We start from the raw sequence: 17532 nt of genomic DNA, 5'->3' as shown, positions 1-17532 counted from the left end.
CTTTGAGAGGCTCAAAACTTCAGTGGAGGAAGTAACTATAGATGTGATAAAAACAGCAAGAAAACTAGAGTTAGAAGTGGAGCCTGAAGATAGGACTGAATTACTGCCTTCTCATGATAAAACCTGAATGGATGAGGAGTTGCTTTTTATAAGCAAAGAAAGTGGTTTCTGGAGATGGAATCTACTGTGGTTCCACTCAAAATGCTGTGAACACTGTTCAAGTGACAACAAAGGATTTAGAACATTATATAAACTTAGTTGATTAAGCAGTGGCAAGGTTTGAGAGGACTCATTAAAATTTTGAAAGAAGTTCTACTGTGGGGTAAATGGTATCAAACAGCATCACAGGCTACAGAGAAACCTTTCATGAAAGGCAACTGATGTGGCAAACTTCGTTGTCTGATTTTTTTAAGAAATTGCCACAGCCATTCCAACCTTCAGCAACCACCACCGAAATTAATCAGCACCATCAACATTGAGGCAAAATCTTCCACCAGCAAAACCATTATGACTTGTGAAGGCTCAGATGATGGTTAGCATTTTTTAGCAACAAAGTATTTTTTAAATAAAGGCATGTACATTTATAATGCTATTGCACACCTGACAGACTATAGTATAGTGTAAACGTAACATTAATATGCACTGGGAAACTGAAGAATTCATGTAACTCGCTTTATAAAGATACTTGCTTTATTGTGGTGGCCTGGAACTGAACGCATATTATCTTTGAGTTACGCTTGTACACAGAAAAATAAACATAATTTTATAGTTTTAGAGCTGTGAACATCCTTAGGACATTTATTTCATTGCCTAGAATGATTTAAGTAACTCACTTAAGTCACAAAGCTGAGGCAGTAGTATATATTTGTATATAGACACAAAATTTTGAAAGTAACTATACCTATAATAATCAGTTAAGAGGTATGCTTCTGTACTCTAAAATGTTTATCATGAACTTGTATAACTTTGATAAAAGTGAGAATTAAAACAAAAAGGAGTTTCACAAGTATAGAATTTACAACGTTCTTATTTGAATTAAACAACTTAAAGCCAGTAATGACTATATCCACTCTTACCTGAATGGCATAGGCAGCTGAATCTTGAGCTCGGCTATTATCAGCATATGCAAGGTAAGCTCTTGTTAGCTCCATCAATAATCCATAGGCAAAGCTTGAATCTTCTACTCCAGTCTCAATTAGAAAAAAAAAAAAAAAAAGAAAATTCCAGGATAACTGCTATAAATTTTCTTAGGTGTACTGCTTCTTCCATGGTGAATTTAACTTAACTGCCTAAGTGAATTTAACTTAGACAAAGGAAAAGACAGTGAGGTTCAAACTAAGTTTGGTATCAAGACTACAATATAATCTGTAGCTAAAAAGCCAAAATGTAAAGCTTTTTAGGCTATTTCTAAGGTATACAAAAAATTATTCAACTTTTGCATATCTCTGACAATTTGCATTGTTTGTTTTTTAACCCATAAAAAGCAAAATGTAGGCCAGGCACGGTGGCTCATGCCTGTAATTCCAGCATTTGGGGAGGCCAAGGAGGGCAGATCATGAGGTCAGGAGTTCGAGACCAGACTGGCCAATATGTTGAAAGTCCATCTCTACTAAAAATACAAAAATTAGCCAGGCGTGGTGGTGTGCGCCTGTAATCCCAACTACTCGGGAGGCTGAGGCAGGACAATCACTTGAATCCAGGAGGCAGAGGTTGCAGTAAGCCGAGATCACGCCACTGCACTCCAGCCTGGCTGACAGAGCGAGACTCTGTCCAAAAAAAAAACACAAAATGTATACACAGTATCTCCTACATTGCATTCTGTAGAGCCCAAGAGTCATTTGAGAAACTCTAAGAAATAATTTTAATATACCTATATATTATAACTCTTGGAGATATAGTCTTAGAGATTCACAATGCACACAGATACATTAAAAGTCACATTTTTTTAAAAAAAGTCATTTAATTTTGTTCTATATGGAGTTCCCAAACTCATTTGACTACAAAATATTACTACTGTAATATCCTGGAAACTAGTTTTCCATGGAAACACTAGCAATAATGTTTAAAAAGTAATATTTAAATAATTGATTAGGCTTTAAATATTGTCATTATTATATTAGGAAGCTTTATTTACAAGAATATAGCACCCTAGATGGGGTTCAAACTTTATTGCTTTTGGCTAAAGGTTTCTGCAATAGTAAAAGAAATAAACTCAGAAGTTAACTAATTGTCTGGTTCTAGGTGAAGCTTTTATTAAGGATAACCTGAATAGTTTTTGTAAATGGAATATATAAACCTCAATAGGACAGAGAACTCTTTTGTCATTCCAAATTTCCACTACTTACCACAAATGTAAAATCTTTTCCTTGAGTTTCAGTTGTTGAGAAATCTAATCGACCTGGATCTATCGCCCCCAATTCCCCTAAACATTCCCCACAGAGCAACCGAGCTTGAGAGTTTGCATCTTGGCAACCTTTCAAAAGCACTGTCACCAACTGTGAGATAATAGGTTCTACTGTTTCACTGTCTGTTGCATACTTTATCAGTTTTTCCTAAAATAAAAGTAGAAAGAAAATTTATACATAATTTCTACAAACTAGTATGTTTTCCTGAGCTAGGAAGCTTAAAAATATTAAAGAATATCTACCATAAATATTGATAAAATTAAATTTCTGTATCTGCAATTTTTTCAGCTAGTTTTTATGAGTTCACATAACATAGTTCACAATATGTCCTGTACAATCAGAATCATTAAATGTCTGAAAGTCTTTGATCATTAATCCATTAAACAAGCAGTTATTGTGCATTATATCAATATACAAAAAATCAGTAAAACAAGTCTTAACAAGTTCACTGTCTAAGAGGAAACAGACAAATAACTAAACCATCATATGATATGTACAATAACAAATATATTTGTATGGCAAAGAAGCAATGAATGAGAAAAAAAACAGAGTAACTTTTAAAGGACAGTGGACAGATATTTCAGTAGATGAAGGAGGAACAACTATTAGTTAAAACAAGAAGTTTGAAAAGTGTATAAAAACTAGTAAAGAAGGAAAAAAGATATAAAAAGGGTTCTGTGAGGATGGAAAAAAGAGGGAGGAAGAAAGAGGTAGCCTAATGATAAATATGTTAATTCAAATAGTCTTTTTTCAGCTGTCTCTTCAGGATGCTGTAATGAATAAAATGTTAAGTAAGAAGAAACAATTCTCAAGCCAGTGAAGATTTAGATATTGTACCTGTGTGATCACTTTAAAGCTACTTCATTTATATTATTTTCTTTCTAGCAAAAGTCAAGTGTATAGGAGCATCTCAAACTCCATGTTAGAACTGTAATGAGTAATACAAATTAGAGTAATACATTTCAAAAGAAAAACGAAAAGACATTTAATCTTATCCAGAATCTTCAATAGCTGATTTCTTAAATAATATTACAGATTAATTCAGCTGTAAAGACTGCCCCCCTACCCCCACACATACACACCCTGGTAATCAGTTAAAAGTAAAACTCAGATAAGAAGTGTCACTTTTTATCATATACTAAATGTCCATATGTACTTGGGTCTATTTCGAGACCTCCTATTGTTTCCCACTGGTCTGGTTATTCATATACTAGTTACCTCTTTGTTATAACTGTAGTGGCTACAAAGTATATTAATGTTTGGTTGGGCTACTATATTCTCATAACCTTTTTTTTTTTTACAGGGGGAGTTTACTAGCTATTTTTTATATATTTTATTTTTCCATATGAACATTATTATAAACCTCCTACAGTTAAAAAAAAAAAAAACTTTGGCGACATTTTCATTGGGGTTGCATTACATTAATTAATCTAAGGAGAATTGAAATCGTTATAACATCAACCTACCCAATAATAAGGGATTGATATAGCTTAGATACCTGTCCCCTCCAAATCTCATATTGAAATGTGATCCCCAGTGTTCGAGGTGAGACCTGGTGGCAGGTGTTTGGGTCACATAGGTGGATCCCTCATGAACGGCTTGGTGCCATCCCTGTGATAATAAGTGAGTTCTTTCTCTATTAGTTCAGGTGTGAGCTGGACTCCATTAGTTCAAGTGGGAACTGGTTATTTGAGAGTGTGGCACTCCTCCCATTGCTTTCTTGCTCCCTCTCTCACCATGTGATATGCTAACTCCCTTTCCCCTTCGGCTATGAGTAAAGGCTCAGGCTTGCTGAAACCCTCACCAGAAGCAGATGCTGGCACCATGCTTCTTGTATAGGTTGCAGAACCATAAGCCAAATAAATCTCTTCTTTTTAATAAATTACCCAGCCTCAGGGTAATTTACTATAATTCCTTTATAGCAAAGCAAACAGACTAAAACAGTGATGGTTTCCATTTAGTCAAATCTATTACCCTTTTGTGTCTTTCAGAAGCATTTTAAAATTTTCCTCTTGTTGGTTTATGCATTTCTTGTTAAGTTTATTCTCAACTATATTGTTTTCCTGTTGCTATTGTAAATGGGGTATTCCAAAAAAATTTCTACCTGGTTACTGCTTGTCATATGAAAATTATTAATTTTTATGTTAATTTTATATCCCCTACTTTACTGAATTCATCTGTGATCGAGTTAGTTTTATCAGTAATTCTCTATAATTTCCGAACTATATTAGCATAAGAAATGGAGATAATTTTACATCTTTTCCAATTCTTATGTCTCTGATAAGCATATCATTTGTAAATATAGTTTTACATCTTTTCTAACTCTTATATCTGATTGCTTTTTTTCCCTAAATTCCTTAGCCAATACCTCCAAGTGAATGCTAAATAGTGCAAATAGGAAACCTTGCTTTCAGTGGGAATGTTTCTTGTTTCCCATTAAGTATGTGTATATATATGTACATATATATGTATGCATGTATATACAAGTTTCCCATTAAGTACACATATATGTATGCATGTATATACTTGTTTCCCATTATGTGTATATATGTACGTATGTATAAACATGCACACCTATATGTACACATACATGTGTACATATGTATATATGTACATATGTATAATCATGCATACATGCATGTACACATACATATACGTATGTGTAAACATACATACATATATGTACACATGTGTATGTACACATATGTGTATACACACATATGTGTATACATGTATATGCTTGTTTCCTATTAAGTACACATATATGTATGTATGTATGTATATACTTGTTTCCCATTAAATATGTGTATATATGTATGTATGTATAAACATGCATACATATATGTACACATACACGTTAAGATAATATTCATCAATTTGTTTTCTTAAGTGTTTTCATTTGAAGTAGGTGATGAAATGTGTCAAAGTCTATTTGGCATCTATGGAAATAACAGCATGATTTTCTCTTTAGATCTATTAATACAGTGAATTATATTCATGGATGGCTAAGTATTAACCATCTTTGCAATACTGGAATAAAATGCAACTGGTCATGGGGTATTGTGGGTATTGCCCTGGCTGGAATGCAGTGGCATGATCTTGGCTCACTGCAGCCTCAAACTCCCCAGGCCAAGGTGATCCTCCCACCTCAACCTCCAAGTAGCTTGGACTTCAGGCATGTGCCACGATGCCTGGCTAATTTTTGTATTTTTTGTAGAGATGGGGTCTTGCTAATATTGCTCAGGCTGGTCTCGAACACTTGGTCTCAAGCAATCCATCTGCCTTGGCCTCCCAAAGTGTTGGGATTACAGGCATGAGCCTCTATACCAAGCATGGGGTGTTTTCTTAATGTGAAATTGATTTGTTTGATAATATTTCATTTATAATTTTTTACACTGATATTAATATGATAATCTTTAATTTTTTGTTTCATGCTATCTTTTTTCAGGGCTATTGAACACTGTTATATATTGCTGCTTTTTTAAAAATGGAAGTTTTCTTTCATTTCCTATAGTCCAGGAAAATTTAAACACCATTGAGACCATTTAGTTTGTGAAAATTTGATAAAAAGTCCCCTTATCTGGGCCTGGTGCTTTCCTATGGATGAAGTTCTTTTATAATATTCTCTATTTCTCCTACAGAAACTAATCTTTTAAGCTTTCTATTTCAGCTAGAGTCCATTTTGATACACTATATATTCCAGGAAAAGTATACATGTTTACAAATGTATTTGTGTAAAAGGGTACAAAGTAGTCTCTTGTGATTTTTAAATACCTTCTATGTTTCAACAGTTCATTATTTACATATCTGACATTTACCAATTTCGCTAGTTTTTTGCTAGAATTTTTACTCATTAATTAATTTTACTCCTTTCTGTTCTCTATATTTCTCTTTTATTTTTATTATTTTCTTCCTGTACTATCTTGTCTTAGTTTTAATAAAATATTTGTGTCACGTACTATAAAATTAACTCTTTTAAGGTGTACAAATGAATGGTCTTTAGTATATTCACAAGTTTTAGTATACTGAAGTATATCACAAGTGCAACCATCACTTCTATTTAATTTCAGAACATTTTTACCATCTCAAAAGGAATCTGTACCCATCAGCAATCACTCCCCATTTCCCCCAAACCTCCTAACCCTAGGCAACCATTAATGTACTTTCTATCTCTATGGATTTGTTTATTCAAGAATACCAAAGATTGCCAGCAAACCACCAGAAGCTCTCAAAAGGAACCAACCTGCCACCACCTTGATCTCAAACTTCTAGCCCATGGGAACTGTGAGACAATAAATTTCTGTTTCTGTTGTTTAAAGTCATTCAGTTTGTAGTACTTTGTTATAGCAGCCCTAGCAAACTAACACAAAGATCCAACTAATACAATAATCAATTTTTATGAATGTTCTATCTGCTCTTTAGAATAAAGTATGCTTCTATTATCAAGGTGTAATGTCTGACATATATTCACAATAGCTACTTTATTGATTATGTTATTTAGATCTTCTATGTATTTATCTACTAACTTATTTTATACTGAGAATAACATGTTAGTCTCCTCTGATTGAGTTTCTATATATATCTTCTTAAGCTTCTTATTTTGGCTGTATCAAGGTGGCTGGTGTGTTATTTGGAGCATATTTATAACTATTAAATCTTCCTTATGAATTACAGCATTAAGCATTAAAAAGTATCCATTTAAGTCATATTTAATGCTTTTCAGCTTCAGTTTTATTTTGTTTGGTGGCAGAATGAGAATTCCTGCTTTCTTATACTTTCCACTTATCTGGATAATTTTTGCTTATCCTTTTATTTTTGGCCTTTCTGAATCACTTTAGGTATGTATCTTGCATGTGGTAGAGAGTTGTTTCTTACTTTGTAAGCCAATTTGTAAATTTTTTTATTTTAAGGTTGTTCACACTTATTAATGTGACTGAGATGCTTGGCCACAATTCTGTCAGATTTTTTATTATAATACAATGGATTATAATACAGTATACTATAATTAGTGCTTTCTTCCCTCTATTCTGTTTTGTGTTTAAAAAATCATTTATTTGGGTAAGGAGGAAAGTTTATACTTTTGTTCTGGAATTATCATATACATATATATATATAAATTTTTTTTTTTTTTGAGATGGAGTCTCGCTGTGTCACCCAGGCTGGAGTGCAGTGGTGCAATCTCGGCTCACTGCAACCTCTGCCCCCCGGGTTCAAGCGATTCTCCTGCTTCAGCCTCCTGAGCACATGGGATTACAGGTGCACCATCATGCCTGGTTAATTTTTGTATTTTTAGTAGAGACGGCGTTTCACCATGTTGGTCAGGCTGGTCTTGAACTCCTGACCTCGTGATCTGCCTGCCTCGGCCTCCCAAAGTGCTGGGATTACAGGTGTGAGCTATCGCGCCCAGCCTATCCAATATACTAATACCTTTAATATTAATTAAAGGTGAAATATTATTTACCTTAAAGGTAAAATAAAAATTAAGGTAATTTTTTGAAATACCTACAGTCCCTCTTTTCCTTATTTGACTTTCTATAACTAGTTTGCCGGTGTAAAATGGTATATTTTGACTCCCAGTTATTGCCTGTGCAACAATTACTGAGCTTATCTTACTTACTCCTTACTCTCCCCCTTCTCTCATTTAAAAAAATTGCATTATTTCTAGCTTATTGGAATATAACATTTACACATAATTATCCCACCCTTGCCCCATTGTTGTTTTAGTCTTATATATTTCATTAAATACATAAACAGTAACCATCAGACCTTTTGCCAAAGTCTGCCCAGTTATCTCTTGACTTAATGAAGCTCATCCTCTAATACATCTCTTAGGAAGGGATCACTTGTGAAAACCATATTACTTCAATTCTTGTAGGTTTAAAACCATGTTCTCACACATGATACTCTAAGGACAGCTTGACTCTTTCTTGACTCATACTTTATGACATTTTTTGACATTTAAAAAAAATGCTGCTATTTTCTAGGCCCACTCTGTACATTCCTGCTGAGAATTCTGATACCAACCTACTTTTTTTCTCCTTGCAAGTAATTTTTTGAAAAAAAATTTTTTTGCCAGGAAGCTTTGAAGATTTTTTATTATTAAAGTCTAGGATATGAATCAGAGTTAATTATCCTGGGTCAATTTTCTCCAGGATACGACAAGTCTTTTCAATATGTAGATTAGGTCTTTTATTTCCAGAAAGCTTTCTTGGATTATAATTTTAAATATTAATTCTGTTCTCTTGTTTTGGTTTTATTCTTCAGAGACATCAATTATTTGCACGTGAAATCTTTGCCAATCTTCCAACTACTTTTTCTTTTTACTCCTTTATCTTTTTTACTCCTTTATCTCATTTTTCTTCTGTTTTTTATACCTTTATTCAATGCCCCTTGCTAAATGTTTAGTCAAATATATTCTCCCCTGTAGTTCTTGTAATTTAATCTTCATTTCAATTTCTTTCCTAAGTTCAATCACCCTTGTTTCATCTTGGTTTTTTTTTTTTTTTTTTTTTTTTTTTTGAGACAGAGTCTCGCTGTCGCCCAGGCTGGAGTGCAGTGGCACGATCTCAGCTCACTGCAGGCTCCGCCCCCCGGGGTTCACACCATTCTCCTGCCTCAGCCTCCCGAGTAGCTGGGACTACAGGCGCCCGCCACCTTGCCCAGCTAATTTTTTGTATTTTTAGTAGAGACGGGGTTTCACTGTGTTAGCCAGGATGGTCTCGATCTCCTGACCTCATGATCCGCCCGCCTTGGCCTCCCAAAGTGCTGGGATTACAAGTGTGAGCCACCGCGCCTGGCCCATCTTGGTTTTTATTTCTCTTGTTTTTTAAATTTTTCATTCAACTTTTTTTATATCTGGAAATGATTGTTTAAAATATTCAATTCAAGTTATACTGCTAAGTTCAATCTTCTTCCATGTTGTGGTTGGTTTTGAGGAGGAACTGTCATCAATTCACAGACTTAATTTTCATTTTCTATTTTTGTCTTACAGGAACCTTGCATACATACATTTTTTCTGCACATATTGTGAAATTTTGAAACTAGAAAACCCTCCATAACAGCTACCTGCTGTAAGCATTCTGTAGTGGCTTCAGGATTTCTCTTTCATGAGTATCCATGTCAGCATAGTGAAGTGCAGTTTTCTTCATGAATAGCTTTTTTTTTCTTTTTCTGGTAGCAGGGGGAGGATTTGGTTCATCTCTGATTTTGTACATTTCTTTAACTTCTGCAGGACCCTTAAAATTCTCCCTCTTACTTTCTTCTTTCTGTTTATGCCTTAGTCTCTGAAGAGTGCCTCTCCCCTCCTCTTCTTTTACTACTCCCGAGAAACTGATTTTCAGAGACAACAAACATTGGGCATACTTTCAAGTACCTTCCCTGTAGCCAGTAGTCTGATATAACACATCCTAGACTTATTTTCAGTAATGTTGCACTTAAGAGTGTGACTCTCTTTCGGTTGGTGATTTTCTCTTTGCTCCATCAATTCTTAGTTCCTATTCTTCATTTTCTTCTTTTTTTATACAGTCTCATCAGAACGTACCTGCTCTCAACACCATACAAGGTTAAGATATGAGCTCCACAGATATCTCTGCTAGTTACACGTAATTTGAAGTTCATAATATTCAAGGTCTAAATTATGTGTGATTTCAATTGCTCTCCTTGACACTCTTTATGATGTTTCAGGGGCTACACAGAAATTCAGATGTAGGCATCCACCATTATCCTAAGACAACCTGAAAGTCTCTAGCAGTTTTCTTTTCTTTTTTATTATTATACTTCAAGTTTTAGGGTACACGTGTACAACGTGCAGGTTTGTTACATATGTATACATGTGCCATGCTGATGTGCTGCACCCATTAACTCATCATTTAACATTAGGTATATCTCCTAATGCTATCCCTCCCCCAGCCCCTCACCCCACAACAGGCCCCAGAGTGTGATGTTCCCCTTCCTGTGTTCATGTGTTCTCATTGTTCAATTCCCACCTATGAGTGAGAACATGCAGTGTTAGATTTTTTGTCCTTGCGATAGTTTACTGAGAATGATGATTTCCAGTTTCATCCATGTCCCTACAAAGGACATGAACTCATCATTTTTTATGGCTGCATAGTATTCCATGGTGTATATATGCCACATTTTCTTAAACCAGTCTATGATTGTTGGACATTTGGGTTGGTTCCAAGTCTTTGCTATTGTGAATAGTGCCGCAATAAACATATGTGTGCATGTGTCTTTATAGCAGCACATTTTATAATCCTTTGGGTATATACCCAGTAATGGGATCACTGGGTCAAATGGTATTTCTAGTTCTAGATCCCTGAGGAATCGCCACACTGACTTCCACAATGGTTGAACTAGTTTACAGTCCCACCAACAGTGTAAAAGCATTCCTATTTCTCCACATCCTCTCCAGCACCTGTGTTTCCTGACTTTTTAATGATCGCCATTCTAACTGGGGTGAGATGGTATCTCACTGTGGTTTTGATTTGCATTTCTCCAATGGCCAATGATGATGAGCATTTTTTCATGCATCTTTTGGCTGCATAAATGTCTTCTTTTGAGAAGTGTCTCTTCATATCCTTCACCCACTTTTTGATGGGGTTGGTTTTTTCTTCTAAATTTGTTTGAGTTCATTGTAGATTCTTGATATTAGCCCTTTGTCAGATCAGTAGATTGCAAAAGTTTTCTACCACTCTGTAGGTTGCCTGTTCACTCTGATGGCAGTTTCTTTTGCTGTGCAGAAGCTCTTTAGTTTAATTAGATCCCATTTGTCAATTTTGGCTTTTGTTGCCATTGCTTTTGGTGTTTTAGACATGAAGTCCTTGCCCATGCCTATGTCCTGAATGGTATTGCCTAGGTTTTCTTCTAGGGTTTTTATGGTTTTAGGTCTAATATTTTAAGTCTTTAATCCATCTTGAATTAATTTTTGTATAAGGTGTAAGGAAGGAATCCAGTTTCAGCTTTCTACATATGGCTAGCCAGTTTTCCCAGCACCATTTGTTAAACAGGGAATCCCTTCCCCATTCCTTGTTTTTGTCAGGTTTGTCAAAGATCAGATCGTTGTAGATGTGTGGTATTATTCCTGAGGGCTCTGTTCTGTTCCATGGGTCTATATCTCTGTATTGGTACCAGTACCATGCTGTTTTGGTTTTGGTTACTGTAGCCTTGTAGTATAGTTTGAAGTCAGGTAGTGTGATGCCTCCAGCTTTGTTCTTTTGGCTTAGGATTGACTTGGCAATGCAGGCTCTTTTTTGGTTCCATATGAACTTTAAAGTAGTTTTTTCCAATTCTGTGAAGAAAGTCATTGGTAGCTTGATGGGGATGGCATTGAATCTATAAATTACCTTGGGCAGTATGGCCATTTTCACAATATTGATTCCTCCTACCCATGAGCATGGAATGTTCTTCCATTTGTTTGCATCCTCTTTTATTTCGTTGAGCAGTGGTTTGTAGTTCTCCTTGAAGAGGTCCTTCACATCCCTTGTAAGTTGGATTCCTAGGTATCTTATTCTCTTTGAAGCAATTGTGAATGGGAGTTCACTCATGATTTGGCTCTCTGTTTGTCTGTTATTGGTGTATAAGAATGCTTATGATTTTTGCACATTGATTTTGTATCCTGAGACTTTGCTGAAGTTGCCTATCAGCTTAAGACTTTGGGCTGAGACGATGGGGTTTTCTAGATATCCAATCATGTCATCTGCAAACAGGGACAATTTGACTTCCTGTTTTCCTAATTGAATACCCTTTATTTCCTTCTCCTGCCTGATTGCCCTGGCCAGAACTTCCAACACTACGTTGAATAGGAGTGGTGAGAGAGGGCATCCCTGTCTTGTGCCAGTTTTCAAAGGGAATGCTTCCAGTTTTTGCCCATTCAGTATGATATTAGCTGTGGGTCTGTCATAAATAGCTCTTACTATTTTGAGATCCATCCCATCAATACCTAATTTATTGAGAGTTTTTAGAATGAAGGGTTCTTGAATTTTGTCAAAGGCCTTTTCTGCATCTATTGAGGTAATCACGTGGTTTTTGCTGTTGGTTCTGTTTATATGCTGGATTAGGTTTATTGATTTGCATATGTTGAACCAGCCTCGCATCCCAGGGATGAAGCCCACTTGATCACGGTGGATAAGCTTTTTCAGGTGCTGCTGGATTCGGTTTGCCAGTATTTTATTAAGGATTTTTGCATCGATGTTCATCAGGGATATTGGTCTAAAATTCTCTTTTTTTGTTGTGTCTCTGCCAGGCTTTGGTATCAGGATGATGCTGGCCTCATAAAATTAGTTAGGGAGAACTTCCTCTTTTTCTATCGATTGGAATAGTTTCAGAAGGAATGGTACCAGCTCCTCCTTGTACCTCTGGTAGAATTTGGCTGTGAATCCATCTGGTCCTGGACTTTTTTTGGTTGGTAAGCTATTAATTATTGCCTCAATTTCAGAGCCTGTCATTGGTCTATTCAGAGATTCAACTTCTTCCTGGTTTAGTCTTGAGAGGGTGTATGTGTCGAGGAATTTATCCATTTCTTGTAGATTTTCTAGTTTGTTTGCGTAGAGGTGTTTATAGTATTCTCTTATGGTAGTTTGTATTTCTGTGGGATTGGTGGTGATATCCCCTTTATCATTTTTTATTGCGTCTATTTTATTCTTCTCTCTTTTCTTCTTTATTAGTCTTGCTAGCAGTCTATCAATTTTGTTGATCTTTTCAAAATACCAGCTCCTGGATTCATTGATTTTGTGAAGGGTTTTTTGTATCTCTATTTCCTTCAGTTATGCTCTGTTCTTAGTTATTTCTTGCCTTCTGCCAGCTTTTGAATGTGTTTGCTCCTGCTTCTCTAGTTCTTTTAATTGTGATGTTAGGGTGTCAATTTTAGATCTTTCCTGCTTTCTCTTGTGGGCATTTAGTGCTATAAATTTCCCTCTACACACTGCTTTAAATGTGTCCCACAGATTCTGGTATGTTGTGTCTTTGTTCTTGTTGGTTTCAAAGAACATCTTTATTTCTGCCTTCATTTCGTTATGTACCCAGTAGTCATTCAGGAGCAGGTTGTTCGGTTTCCATGTAGTTGAGCGGTTTTGAGTGAGTTTCTTAATCCTGAGTTCTAGTTTGATTGCACTGTGGTCTGAGAGACAGTTTGTTATAATTTCTGTTCTTTTACATTTGCTGAGGAGTGCTTTACTTCCAACTATGTGGTCAATTTTGGAATAGGTGCGACATGGTGCTGAGAAGAATGTATATTCTGTTGATTTGGGGTGGAGAGTTCTGTACATGTGTATTAGGTCTGCTTGGGGCAGAGCTGAATTCAATTCCTGGATATTCTTGTTAACCTTCTGTCTCGTTGATCTGTCTAATGTTGACAGTGGGGTGTTAAAGTCTCCCATTATTGTTGTGTGGGAGTCTAAGTCTCTTTGTGGGTCTCTTGGACTTGCTTTATCAATCTGGGTGCTCCTGTATTGGGTGCATATATATTTAGGATAGTTAGCTCTTCTTGTTGAATTGATCCATTTACCATTATGTAATGGCCTTCTTTGTCTCTTTTGATCTTTGTTGGTTTAAAGTCTGTTTTGTCAGAGACTAGGATTGCAACCTCTGCCTTTTTTTGTTTTCCATTTGCTTGGTAGATCTTCCTCTATCCCTTTATTTTGAGCCTATGTGCATCTCTGCATGTGAGATGGGTTTCCTGAATACAGCACACTGATGGGTCTTGACTCTTTATCCAATTTGACAGTGTGTGTCTTTTAATTGGAGCATTTAGCCCATTTACATTTAAGGTTAATATTGTTATGTGTGAATTTGATCCTGTCAGTTGATGTTAGCTGGTTATTTTGCTTGTTAGTTGATGCAGTTTCTTCCTAGCCTCGATGGTCTTTACAATTTGGCATGTTTTTGCAGTGGCTGGTACCAGTTGTTCCTTTCCATGTTTAGTGCTTCCTTCAGGAGCTCTTTTAGGGCAGGCCTGGTGGTGACAAAATCTCTCAGCATTTGCTTGTCTGTAAAGGATTTTATTTCTCCTTCACTTTTGAAGCTTAGTTTGGCTGGATATGAAATTCTGGGTTGAAAATTCTTTTCTTTAAGAATGTTGAATATTGGCCCCCACTCTCTTCTGGCTTGTAGAGTTTCTGCAGAGAGATCAGCTGTTAGTCTGATGGGCTTCCCTTTGTGGGTAGCCCGACCTTTCTCTCTGGCTGCCCTTAACATTTGTTCCTTCATTTCAACTTTGGTGAATCTGACAATTATGTGTCTTGGAGTTGCTCTTCTCAAGGAGTATCTTTGTGGCATTCTCTGTATTTCCTGAATTTGAATGTTGGCCTGCCTTGCTAGGTTGGGGAAGTTCTCCTGGATAATATCCCGCAGAGTGTTTTCCAACTTGGTTCCATTCTCCTTGTCACTTTCAGGTACACCAATCCGACATAGATTTGATCTTTTCACATAGTTCCATAGTTCTTGGAGGCTCTGTTCGTTTCTTTTTATTCTTTTTTCTTAAACTTCTCTTCTTGCTTCATTTCATTCATTTGATCTTCCATCACTGATATCCTTTCTTCCAGTTGATCGAATTGGCTACTGAGGCTTGTGCATTTGTCACATAGTTCTCGCGCCATGGTTTTCAGCTCCGTCAGGTCCTTTAAGGACTTCTCTGCATTGGTTATTCTAGTTAGCCATTCGTCTAGTTTTTTTTCAAGGTTTTTAACTTCTTTGCTCTGGGTTCGAACTTCCTCCTTTAGCTCAGAGTAGTTTGATCGTCTGAAGCCTCCTTCTCTCAACTCGTCAAAGTCATTCTCCATCCAGCTTTGTTCCATTGCTGGTGAGGAGCTGCTTTCCTTTGGAGGAGGAGAGGCGCTCTGATTTTTGGAGTTTCCAGTTTTTCTGCTCTGTTTTTTCCCCATCTTTGTGGTTTTATCTACCTTTGGTCTTTGATGATACTGATATACAGATGGGGTTTTGGTGTTGATGTCCTTTCTGTTTGTTAGTTTTCCTTCTAACAGTCAGGACCCTCAGCTGCAGGTCTGTTGACGTTTGCTGGAGGTCCACTCCAGACCCTGTTTGCCTGGGTTTCAGCAGTGGAGGCTGCAGAACAGCGGATATTGGTGAACAGCAAATGTTGCTGTCTGATCGTTCCTCTGGAAGTTGTCTCAGAGGAGTACCCAGCCGTGTGAGGTGTCAGTCTGCCCCTACTGGGGGTGCCTCCCAGTTAGGCTACTCAGGGGTCAGGGACCCACTTGAAGAGACAGTCTGTCCGTTCTCAGATCTCCAGCTGCTTGCTGGGAGAACCACTACTCTCTTCAAAGCTGTCAGACAGGGACATTAAATCTGCAGAGGTGTTCCATTGTTTGGCTATGCCCTGCCCCCAGAGGTGGAGTCTACAGAGGCAGGCAGGCCTCCTTCATCTGCGGTGGGCTCCACCCAGTTTGAGCTTCCCGGCCACTGTTTACCTACTCAAGCCTCGGCAATGGCAGGCACCCATCCCCCAGCCTGGCTGCTGCCTTGCAGTTTGATCTCAGACTGCTGTGCTAGCAATGAATGAGGCTCCGTGGGCGTAGGACCCTTCAAGCCTGGCGCAGGATATAATCTCCCGGTGTGCCGTTTGCTGAGACCATTGGAAAAGCACAGTATTAGGGTGGGAGTGACCCGATTTTCCAGGTGTCATCTGTCACCCCTTTCTTTGACTAGGAAAGGGAATTCCCTGACCCCTTGCACTTCCCGGGTGAGGCAATGCCTCACCCTGCTTCGGCTCATGCTCAGTGCACGGCACCCACTGTCCTGCACCCACTGTCCGACACTCCCCAGTGAGATGAACCCGGTACCTCAGTTGGAAATGCAGAAATCACCCGTCTTCTGTGTCGCTCACGCTGGGAGCTGTAGACTGGAGCTGTTCCTATTTGGCCATCTTGGCTCCACCTCCCAGTTTTATTTTCAATAGCCTCTCCTCTTAAGTGTAATCATTAGTAAATGTCATTTTATTAGAATTCTGCATTGCCATAAAGGTTTATTTTGGCTTCTTACAAAGTTATCTTTTTGGGATTTTATGAAATGGATTCCTTAAACCTGACTAGTATCAATCTTCAGAAACCAATTATATGGTTTCTAAATTTGATCTCTAGTCTGACTTTTCTACATAGAAATCATTTTCTGCCATCCACTGAGCTTAGAAGTCTTCTATTCCTTCAAAAATATATATTCCTCCTTAAAAATAAGTAGAAGGTGTCATCTCTTCAATGTCAATGACTGTCTGGGACTACCCATCAGTACAGGGCTTTTGCAGGGTCATTCCATAAAAATAGTTAAGTATCTAATGCTACATCAGCCATCATCTTATTAACTTTCATATCACCACGTCTTGGAGTTTGCTTTGTTGCTACATTACACTGGAATTTAGCCACTCCTACTACAACTTTAGGTGTATTTTTACATAAAAACCTCCTTTCAATCCACTCTTAAAGTATCTTTTCCTCTCCCTGTGGCTACAGTTTTAAATTCTAAAACAGGATCTTTTGCATCTGTTGTCTCATGGACTCTAAGAGTACTGACTACAAAGACTGGTCTCTAATCCTCTTATCTTATGTCAGTTTCATGCTCTGGTGGTATTCCGGTAGGTTCAACCAACTTGTAGAGCTGCATTGTCCAATACAATAGCTACTATCCACATGTGGCTATTTAAATTTAAATTAGGCCAGGTAGAGTGGCTCACACCTGTAATACCAATACTTTGGGAGGCCCAGGCAAGAGGATTGTGTGAGGCCGGGAGTTCAAGACCAGCCTGGGCAACATAGCAAGACCCTATCTCTTAAAAAAAAAAAATTAGGTGAGCATGGTGGCACACACCTGTAATCTTAGCTACTCAGGAGGCTGAAGTGGGAGAATTGCTTGAGCCTAGGAGTTTGAGGCTGCAGGGAGCTATCATCACACCCCTGTACTGGAGAGACCCTGTCTCTAAAAGTAAATAAATTTAAACTAGCAAAATTAAAGAGAACTAAAAATTCTGTTCCTCAGAACATAATGTTTGAACATATATTTCAAGTGCTCAAGAGAGCCACATGTGGCTAGTGGCTACTGCTGAAGAGTACAGATATAGAATATTTTCATCCTCACAGAAAGGTCCTTTGGACAGTACTATTCGAAGTCTTAATTCAATTGT

At 37.3% G+C, this 17532-nt stretch overlaps 1 protein-coding gene across 1 annotated transcript in view; it reads right to left on the bottom strand.

Moving 5' to 3' along the window:
• Positions 1-17532, bottom strand: part of ATR (ATR serine/threonine kinase) — a 135593-nt gene that overhangs the window by 72345 nt on the left and 45716 nt on the right. The window contains exons 22-23 of the mRNA XM_030816709.1: positions 2346-2552; positions 1077-1190 (exon numbers count right to left, since the gene is read on the bottom strand). Coding sequence (XP_030672569.1) covers positions 1077-1190; positions 2346-2552 — 321 coding nt within the window. The remainder of the gene's footprint in view (positions 1-1076; positions 1191-2345; positions 2553-17532) is intronic.

This window comes from Nomascus leucogenys, chromosome 8 (genome assembly GCF_006542625.1).
Source record: "Nomascus leucogenys isolate Asia chromosome 8, Asia_NLE_v1, whole genome shotgun sequence".
NCBI lineage: Eukaryota > Metazoa > Chordata > Mammalia > Primates > Hylobatidae > Nomascus > Nomascus leucogenys.
Note: the sequence above shows the minus strand (reverse complement) of the source record. Positions and strands in the feature narration are given on the sequence as shown.